This window comes from Asparagus officinalis, chromosome 5 (genome assembly GCF_001876935.1).
Source record: "Asparagus officinalis chromosome 5, Aspof.V1, whole genome shotgun sequence".
NCBI lineage: Eukaryota > Viridiplantae > Streptophyta > Magnoliopsida > Asparagales > Asparagaceae > Asparagus > Asparagus officinalis.
Window position 1 is genome coordinate 80,085,392 of NC_033798.1, and position 10,716 is coordinate 80,096,107.

The 10,716-nt window shown below is 38.6% G+C and overlaps 1 protein-coding gene across 1 annotated transcript; it reads right to left on the minus strand.

Moving 5' to 3' along the window:
- Positions 2,016-6,504, minus strand: LOC109844070 (mediator of RNA polymerase II transcription subunit 15-like). Its single transcript, XM_020413084.1, has 3 exons — positions 6,222-6,504; positions 4,831-5,109; positions 2,016-3,506 (listed from the first exon to the last, which is right to left on the minus strand). The coding sequence occupies exons 1-3, from the start codon at positions 6,360-6,362 to the stop codon at positions 2,355-2,357; spliced, it is 1,572 nt and encodes a 523-aa protein (XP_020268673.1). The 5' UTR covers positions 6,363-6,504; the 3' UTR covers positions 2,016-2,354.

Sequence of the window (10,716 nt, forward strand, 5' to 3'; positions counted from 1 at the left end):
ATGTAATTAGTTATGCCTTGAGTTGTGGTATTACGTCCTATTAACTGTAGCTATATTTTCAGGAAAGCTTTGGTTCTAAAGTCATGACACCACTAGAAAGAGTCACACGGATTCCTTAATTTGTGGTTAACCCATTGGAGTTGGCGAGCTAGTTGAGTTTTCCAAGTAATAATAGTCCTTTTTTTTTTACTTTCTTACGAAGTTTCTTCCTCATTTCCCCCGGCCAAATAGAGGGGGAAGCTTAATAAATAGTCTATCTATGTACGGTCAAATTATATCATTATCAAATTTGAAGTGTGATACGAAACTTCGCCATGAATCTAGACTACTCGAATGGGTTGATAGAGCATTCTTGTGCCAAGGCCCCACCAAGAGAGAGTTGGCATTACACAAGACTTTCAGGGAGTTGCAGAGATTTAGGTCTAGTAGAATTCTCTTTGAAACTTGGGGGCTGTTTGGATTTGTTTTTTGGATTGGTAAAAGGGAGGAAAGTTGTCAAAAATGTCAGTTTTTTGGCAGCTTTCCTCCAAAATCGCTTTTTATAGAGGCGATTTTGGGGAAAGCTGTCAAAAAGCTGACATTTTGCAGCTTTCCCCTGCTTTCCCCTTCCAAAAACCGGAACCAAACAGCCCCTTGAGCATCCATGTCCACGCGTGTATACAGTACAACATTGAGGCCCCGTTTGGTTGCAAAAGAGAAAGGCTGAAAGCCTGACAAAAGCTGACAAAAAGGGATTCAGCCTCTCTGAGTTGCAACCAAACGGGCCCTGAACAATTGGCCAGAGGATGGAGATTTTGTCACACCTTTTCCTTCCCCAAAACGCTCACTGTTTGGTTGTATGCTTTTACCATGTAAAAGGAAGGAATGTGTAAAAAAGTGGGTCCCGATGTCAGCTTTCATCACTTTACATTGTTTGTTTAAATTCTCTTTTTCATGAAAAGCTTACACCTTTTGATGAGGTGTCACCGAAAGTAAAATCACCAAAATTAGGAGTGATTTTGTTGGAAAGCTGACAAAATGTCATAAATGTGTCCAAAAAATAAAAAAAAAGTCAAAACCTTGTAAAAAGTGGTGAGGTGGATAACCACTTTCCATTTTATGTCATAAATACTCTAGTTTACATTATACTATCCAAACAATGTAATACTATTATTTTAGGATTCACAAAAATTCCTAACCAAACAATGTAAACACTCGAATGAAAAGTGGTGAGGTGGATAACCACTTTTTATTTTGTGTCATAAATATCATAGTTTCCTAAAGGCATCCAAACAGCCATCAAGGCCTTATTCATAAAGTCATGCCATTCAATATTAACGTTGGGATTTTCGGATTGGTTTTTTTTTCCCTGCTAACCCTTCGAATAGGAATTAGAGTTTGGTCGGTTTGAGTTTTTGTTTTCCCCTTCATTTTTATCCTGACTTGATTATGTATAGTTTTTCGAACTTTCCTTTAGTTTTCATCCGCCATGGCTGGAATCATCAACCATACCTAGTTTGCGGTTCGTTAATCCTTTCGATGAAACTGACCGACCCTCTTCGCATATCGAGCTGTCAATCCTTTCAATGAAACTGACCGATCCTCTTCGCTTCGCATATCGAGCTGTCCATGTATGTCACATACTTGCCAGTGCAATGTCCCCGGCATTGGATCATAAAAGGACACCCGGTCTTACAAATTTTTGCCTAAGAGAACGGTGATCATTGGTAAGTTCCTGCAGAGAACGGTGATCATTGGTAAGTTCCTGCAGTTGGTAATGACAAGAGGGCCTTTTGCTTTGCTTCGGGAACCTGTAGTAGAGCAATTACAACTTGATCAGCGGAAATAGCAACACATCAGTGCAGGTACCACAAATTTGAAGAATTTGGGGTCAGTTGCTTGTAGATCAGAGCCGCTCATCTATGAATCCCCAGCATACCCGTATCGAATCAACCACGGTAGGAAAATTTACCAGTAACAAATTTCTAGCGCTTCATATTTGCAACTGAATTTTGCACTGCTGAAAATTATAACAGTGAATAAGAAATAATTCTCATTAATCAGACTTTAACTAGGTATTTCTAGGCTCTCCATTAAAAAGCTGAGAGCCATACTTACCAAGATGCAATGTTAAGCATCTTGCCAATTGTTCACCGCAGCAGTTCATGACATCAACTACAAAATCACATGTCATTAGACCTCGACATCTATTGGAGCACCAAAATATCATAAAACTCACACAAATCCGTATACACAAGATAATCTGAACCTACTACAGCATAATTGCTTTATTGATAACCTGCAGCCTCTGCGGAAGTACTCCTAAAATCACCTTCGCGCAGGTATCAGGTATCGAACCATTACCACCCAAATCCCTAGCCTGACCATGCTCGAGGCGGCCCACCAGCAGCAGGACCGGAGTTCAACAAGTCAAGCAGTGCATTGAAGTCCACGGGATGCCCGGTCTCTGCCATCCTGTTGATCACACCAACGACCTGATCCCTTGGAAATCCCATGCCAGCTGCCTTCTCAATCATGTCAGCGTAAGGATGGCTTCGAATTAACTGAGCTCCAGGATGATGAAACCCAATATTGTTGCTAGGAGGAAGCTGCTGGTTCTGAAAGCCTTGGACATTGCTTGGTGGCAAGTAGCTTCCTGGTTGATAAGTCGGAACTCTGTTCCCATCAATACTGTAGACTGTGTTATAGCCCTGAACACTAGATTGTGATGGATAAGGTGCAGGGTTTGCATGACCACTAGCCTTGGCCGGAGCCATTCCGAAAGAACTTTGGCTCCCAGCCTGCTGCTGTGGTTGGCCTGGTGGTATATTAACTGAGCTTCCATAACCAAATGGCATTGGCTCAGGGCGGTTCATTGAGGATTGATGAGCTGTAGAATAAGTGAAGGTTTCAGGATTGGCCGATTGATGGGTATATGAAATATAAGTGGGTGGAGTTCGAGGCCTGACAAGCTGGGCTTGGGATGTGGGTTGAGTTGGTGCAGCAAGCTGTTGTGCAAACTGCTGAGGCTGTTGGTACTGAGGCAATGGCTGTGTGGTTTGTGCCTGGCTCACTACTTGAGGCTGCTGAGGTGGTGGCAGTGCTTGTGTTGAGTCCTGAATTTGTGGTCTTTGTTGTATATATTGCACCCCATGCTGCAACGCCTGGCTCTGCGGAGGATAAAATGTGACTGATTGGTTCGGAGCGTAACGGTCATGTGGAACGCCAAGAGAGGCAGTTGACTGCTGCTGCATTGGGAGCTGGTTAAGGTCAGGTGCTCTGATGGGAAGAGAGGTTGGTGCTGGGATTTGGTGGGGCAGAGCAAGGGCTAGGTGATGATTGGAGATTTCTGGTGCGTCATCATGCTGTTTGGGCTCAGGAACAGATGACGGTGCAATGGCCTCTTTGCTTTTTTGAGACTGGGTTGGAGAGGTAGATTCTTTGGGTGCTAGCTGGAGTTTTGTGAGCTCCTTCTGAGTTTCAGCAAGTTCTTGCTTGTCTCTGAGAATTTGAATGGATCTGTGAACCTGTCATGGCAACCACAACGTGGATTCATATGAACAATCAAAAACCAATGCATGAAAGGAAAGGCTGACTAATTTCAAAGGCTTATCTAAATCTTTTGTTACATATTGACTACATAATATAGCAAATAAGCTAGCAGCTACAGGAGCTTGTCTATGGCTGAGATAAAGCATCTCCACAGAACTAGGGTTAATCTCTTTCAGTGATGACCAACAAGATATATATGACAGGAACATTAAAAATGTCATTATAGCATACTTCCATCACAAGATCATACTGAAAATTAGTTTGAAAATTGTGAGACATCATCTCAAGTGTTTTGTAAGTAACCGTTATTATTCTCTTAAGAGCAAATGATGATAACAGCGGAAGCTAATACCCTTTCTCTCTGCTTTCTAATATGTCCATAAATGACATGGAAACCCACTGGATTTTCATCAATCATCCAAGATACAATTGTAAAATTGCCCTCTTAAGTTAATACAACAAACCCCCTGCAGTTAAGAAGAAAGAATAAGTCATGCTCTTCAATAACATGGTCTTGTTCCATGTCCATGTGTACCTAATGTAATGTATCAGGTTTGATATTCTTTAAAGAAGTGAGATATTAAATTTCCAAAAATAAGGGAACACTATCTGATCGAATATCTTAAACTATTTATATAGGCTGCAATATGTAAATGAAGGTTGTACAACTGCTGTCATAGAATTCATGCTTACATAAATATGAGACCAATCCAAGACACATAGAATAGGTTAGAAAAAGGTCAGCTATTGCACTGACAATCGCCAGAACTTCAAATAGACAACTCAATATGTCATGCATGTCCAGTTTCAACACTATTATCATTCAGTGCTGCTAGGTGTTATTAATGTACAAATTAAACCTGCATGCACAGAACTACTGATGAAGCTGAAATGATTTGACATTTTTAGGTTGCAATCTCAACAATGAATTTAACATTACTATATTCAATGTTGCAAGATATCATCTACCAATTATATGCATATACTTAGAATTATAGATAAAGCGGCATGCTTAATGCTATTTCCAGCAACATATTGCATTGTATATTATCCCATGTCACCATAACAAAGCGAGTTAAGCTTTAAGCATTCATGTGTTTTACAACAAGTCCACTAAAGATGGAACACATAATTTAACTGTCCGGAATGTGCAGAACAGAGGAAGTTTCGTGGAATGTAAAACCGTAGCAGAAAATATAAAAGCATATACTTCTATGCTCAGATTCTTGGGGGACAGTTCTACTCTCATATTTGATAAAAATTAGTGATATTTCAAGAGAGCAATGCGGCGTGACTTACTTCTTGTAAATGTTTTTCAAGAGTTTTGATCTTTGTATCTGCTTGACTCTGATCACGGATCATATCAGCTCGAAATTCACCAATTGAACGTTCAAGTTTGTAGCAGTATATCTCCAATTGCGACAAGCGTCCACTGATTCCCTCGAGATGATGGAGTAGATTGTCAGCATACTTCTTCATGCATTTCTCAACAGCGTCTATTATTTCTTCTTTGGGATACTCATCTTGTTGGCCATAAACACTAACTAACTGTCTTTCTGTTCTGCTTTCATGGAAATGCTTCGCAAGGGAAAAAGACAATGATATAGTTTGTTAGAGTAATATAAATATGATACAAATAAATAGGGTAAACTAGCTGATGAACACACTATTCCAAGATATAACCGTAGCTACTGTCATATTGCTCTGTTCTTACTTCCAAGAAAAAAAAAGTTGAACGCATCAGGAATTAGGCGTAATCCCTGGCATTGCCAAATACTACCAAATGTTTTGTTGGCCCAAGTCACAGCATGGATTCACGGAAACCTCACATATAACAAGAAGTAGGACCACAAGAACTGGGTGGATTCATGTGCCTCTATCAGTAAACACCAAACACGAAACAGAAGCGAATTTGCCCACAAACAGTATTTCCTCAAACAGATGCTTAGTTTGGATTCAAGATGCAAAAAAATGTTCTCTCAACAGTTTGAATTAGATAAGTCCTTGGTGCCTGGATGGAAATTGTGATTATTGAACCTAGGGAGGGTATGCTATAAATGAAACCTCGCTACCGAAATACGTGCAGCCAAATATACCGTGAACGCACATTCAAGATGAAGACAAGAGGATTTTGAACACAAGAACTTACCAATACTGGTTTAAGTAACCGAACCATCATCTGCATGGTTATTCAATATAGACAACAATGACTATCAATTACGATGATAGTGCCAGTTGGCTGCTTCTCATCAAAGACACAAACCAAAAAAATCAACTCCAATACATTAAAGGTTCTCAAAGATGTAGCTAACAAAGATATCTCAAAAACCCACCTTGCTCTTTTATCAGCAGGATCTAAAAATGTCATTTTTATGCTGCTGGCAGCTAAACCTACAACTAAACACCAAGAATAACATCACATCAACAAAAGTCGCCAAACAGACTTCTCTAATTTCCCCTTTTTCTTGACAAAAATTAGAGTTTGTGCCTTTTACTCCCGAGTCATAAAACACAGATTTACAAAAAAGAAAAGAAAAAAAGATTCACTAAGCCCCAGATTGCAACATCACCCAGCTTCGATCTATATCCATTCAAATGCAAAATACGTTTCAATTTGCAGTAAATTGAACAATTAAAAGAGTAACCCCTTCGATCAAAAAACACCAAAACAGCAAGAAACAAGATGTTACCTTTGGCGTCGGATCCGATCGCTTCCCATTTGATGGATCCCGGTTGCTGTAGTCATCGTAAGAACAGAGCACGTCGTCGGAGGCGAAATCGAACGATCTCGGCCCTGACGAGGTTCGGCCTGAAGATCCACCCGAAGCCATAGAGATCAGATTCAAGGATCGAAGCTAGGGTTAGGGTTTTCTATCGCCCTTCTTTTTTTTCCCCTCACTTTCTTCGCCAGCAAGAGGAGGAGGCTAAGCAATTGACGATTAGCTCATACGCTTATTAGAAGCGGTTGCTTTCGTCTTGGATTCTTTTTTGAGCTCACACATTTCCTATTGGGAATTTATCGGCATTTTACCCCTTGACTTTTTCTGATATTACAAACGAACCTCTCGTTATAAAATATCTGCGTCTGCGGTCCTAATCATGACAAATATAAAAACTACAAACAAATAAATAAAAAGAAATAACTACAAAGTAAAAAAATAAAGAGTTTTTGTTTTATTTGAAGTTTTATTTTTTCAACTAGAAACATTTGTGCTGTTTTCAATGAATTAACTAATCTTTGAGATCTAGCAATAAAATTTGAATCAAAATTCAACCCTTCCGCATCATGAGGCGTATGTATACTGAGAAGTACTGAATTCATACAAAACCAGACGGTGGAGATGGGTTTTGCATTTTGCGGAATGACGAGGAATCATGTGCAAACTTTTATTTTATTAATTTAAAGGGTGTTGCTACATGGACGGACAAGGCATAGGACAAGTGATATGTCATCATCCGGTTGCATGATGTACTATTCATAAATAATGCATCATGTAACCGGATGGTTACATCTTACCTGTCTCATGCCTTGGATCTCTATTTGGGTGCTCGAGGTAATTTAAAACGTGTTATCGCTACCGAAAGCAAACATCGAGCTGTTAAGACTGAAGGCCCAAAATTTTAAGTTGTGCCTCAACTTCACAGTTTCGTTTCGGCAGAAGCGGTAATGAGACAACGCAGGTTGACATTCTAGAATCGCGGTGAGGGCAATAGTTACTTAAGTTAGAATGTGCCAGAGGGATAGCAGAATGAGGGGCACGTGACGAGTTTTTTTTTTTTTTAGCGGTACAGGTTGATTGGTCGGTGCGGATAAGATCGGAGTTGGGGCCACCCATTATCTTTACACGTATGCACGGTGACGATCGGGTATCAAGTGTACGGTCTGCTGCTCTGCAGGAAGGCGTAGGGTTGTCTGGTTCTCATCGTAACGTTGAGTCTTACGAGCAGAGCCAGAGCGTGTTGACTAATCAAATGGCGTTGCTACTTTTGTTTAGGCAGCGAGTAACACTAGCTTTTAGCCCGCATGCGGTGTGGCGGAGGGCATTGTTTATGGAAGTGTATCTGTAGCCAAATTAATAGTATGGATTTTGTATAAAATTATTCATCAAAATCTAAGGGGCTGTTTACATATGTTAACTTCGCACGGGAAAAAAATGGGACCCATGAGATCAAAATCTTGAATTTTATCTAAATACATTGTTTGGTTAGTATTTTTTTATCGAAAAATTGAAGCTACCACATAGGATTTAATGTATCAATTCTAATTTCTTAAAAAATGCTGATTTCACTCTGATTTTTACCGAGGCTTATACAAAAATTCAAAAAGGAGTGATATTATGCTATATTATCCTCAACAAATTCATGTTCAACCAAACAAACTAATTTCTGCTTAGATTTGTCATTCATCAAATCCTCTTCAATATGCATGCAAACAAACAAGATTATGAATATGATTTTTTATTAAAATTTGTGACATATGCATCAAAACTAATCCATGAACCAAACAACCCCTTAGTGATAATTTTTTTATTACTATTTATAGAGTGAATCTCTATACAAGTTATCAGAATAATATATTAATTAATAACTTTTATCAATTTTCTTTAATAAATCAATATATGCAAGGGGAAAAAATTCAAAGATTCAAAATTTACTATAGCAGGAATAGTGTCATTTATGTTTTTAAAATTTATTGCAGCTAGAAGAGGAGGATTTGATATTCTAAATTGTATTGCAGTAAGAATAGTGTTCACCGTAGCATGAATAGTGATTTTAAGATGTTGTTTTAATTAAAAGTACTAGATATATATTAAAAGAAAAGGAATTGTTATGGTGTTCCCATTTCGTCAAAGCGCAATTCATTGCCAAGCAACGGACGAGTGTACTTCTGCATACAATGCCCCAATCAGCTTGGCGGCCTAGGCCCAGCGAGGATTCCGACTTAGCCACCGCCTCTCAGTGGTTCCGACACCTGTAAAGCAGGTGCTGACGCAGTCGCCAACCCACACTTCGCCACCGCCTCTCAGTGCTCGGCCGAAGTGACCAATCTACCTTTACATCTTTAGTATAAATAAAGGTACTATTTCAACTTGGACTGAACCTTTTTTGGATCTTCTTCTTTATCTAATCTGATATTCAGTTTTCTCTGCAAATCATACTGCACACACACAAGAACTCTCACAGTTCTTATTTACCCCACTCAAGTTCACTAGTTGACTTGATCGTTGGAGGAACCACGGGGGAACCAAGCCCCATCCTCTCACGAATTTTTACACGTGCAGATTTTTCAGACATTCAATTCAAGAACCATATATAAAGTCGGGGAAGAAAGCGGCTCATCATCAATCCCCAACAAACTCATCCAAACATAGATATAACTGAGTGTGTGATCACTCAACATCAATAGGAATATATATACATCTACGCTTAGCTGACTTCTTAATTCTTTGAGATATATGGCATGTTTGGCTAATACTTATTTCTTAAATCCTTATAAGCTTCTTATTACTTATTTCATTAGAGGGCAAAGTAGTCTTTTACTATAAATAGTAAATCCACTTATAAGTATTCAAAAAATAAGTTGGAATTTCCCAACTTTAATTTGGTTACTTATAAGTAAAAAAAAGTAAATAAGTAACAATTAGCAAACATGATTTTGGATCTTTATAAGGTAAAACTCAATTATAAGTTAAAATAAGTAACTTGCCAAACATGCACATTAACTATCGAGAATAATGGGAGTACAAATTTGTTAGTCTGACTTGGTCTTGTGTGACCAAATCAACGCTTCTCAAGTGGAGAGAAACGTGGGATATGTGGTTTGTTGAGAGAAAATCTCTCAGAGGCAGTTTGAGGGGGGTGGAGATGATGGGATTTATGGCCTATATAAAGGAGTGTAATCTACTTATAGAAACACAACGAAAAAGAAAAATCAAGCCCTCTTACCCATTACCGGAGCCCCCCTCAACGAAATCTATTCTTTTCTCTTCTTCTCTGTGATCCTCTCTTCAAACTTGTCTATTTGTAGGAATTCAGGAGCAGATCTTCTTTTTAGCTACTTGTATTGAATCCTCTTATTTGCAGGGTTTATACTGGAGGATTACAATGACCATAATTGTTTATAATTTTTGAATCATTAATGTTATATTATAAAATTATAACCATCAGTCTTCACTATAGGTTTGAAATTTTGATATCCAAAGCAACTAATGTTTGAATGCTGTTGGCTACAAATTAGAGGCAAGACAATTATGATGACATCTTGAGATCGTCCATTAAACCGAATGAACAGCCACAAGCAAGTGGATATGTTCTTGATCTTGAATAAGGAAATTGTAAGATCGGAAATTCTCTAGAATTGAACTCAATCTCATACAGTGTCACACGCTGGGATCTCGGACAAGGAACTAACCTAAATACTGATTCACACATAATTTCATTTCCCAGTGTGCATATCACAACATAAGGTCAAATCAAAGATGTACGATACATAAATACATCCACATGAAAGAGAAAGAACAACTTGGGATGCGATTAAAGAAACAATGCCACTTCTCTTATATATTAGCTGTCTATCAATATGAACCTTTATCAAACAAGTCAAGTTTGTCTTCTTTCTTTTATAATAAAAGCACAAAAGCCATTAGGTAGGGTCTGCTCTAAAAAGGTGAGAAAACAATCCCAGTTTTAAGAAACACTTTTGCCCTAGCAAGTTTCATACGCTATGCACATAAAGATTAAAGAACAATTAAATGATACTCACTACCTTGAGAAAAACATGCCAAGTCCCCACACAAAATGCAAATTGACAAATTGTATATAGCTAAATGTTTGAGTTGTCATGGAAAGGAGTAGGAAGAATGGATGTGGACATGATTCCATAAAAGTTCCAAGGGTGGGTGGTTTTTTTTCCTCTTTTTTTGGTGGTGGGTTTTTTTTTTTTTTGTTGTTGTGTATAAGCATGAAGCCCTACCATAGTTCGCACTGTGTTCAGTGGACAACATCTTAGTCATGGGAAGTAAAGGCGATGCCTCCGTAGTTCAGAGAGTTTTGCGTTAGGAGGGGGGGAAAAGGAAATCCAATTGTTTCACTTTTAGTAATGTTTGCAAGCCTACTAATTGTGAGTGAACATATGGGAAATAAGCTGGAAGTGTAAAGAGTAACAGGAAAACGATCACCTGAAAT

Coding starts and splice junctions, on each gene's coding strand:
- LOC109844070 (XM_020413084.1), bottom strand. CDS start 6,362: ATGGCTTCGGGTGGATCTTCAGGCCGAACCTCGTCAGGGCCGAGATCG. Junction 5,110..6,221: donor GATCGGATCCGACGCCAAAG/GTAACATCTTGT, acceptor TCCCTTGCGAAG/CATTTCCATGAAAGCAGAAC. Junction 3,507..4,830: donor TTGAAAAACATTTACAAGAA/GTAAGTCACGCC, acceptor TTGCCATGACAG/GTTCACAGATCCATTCAAAT.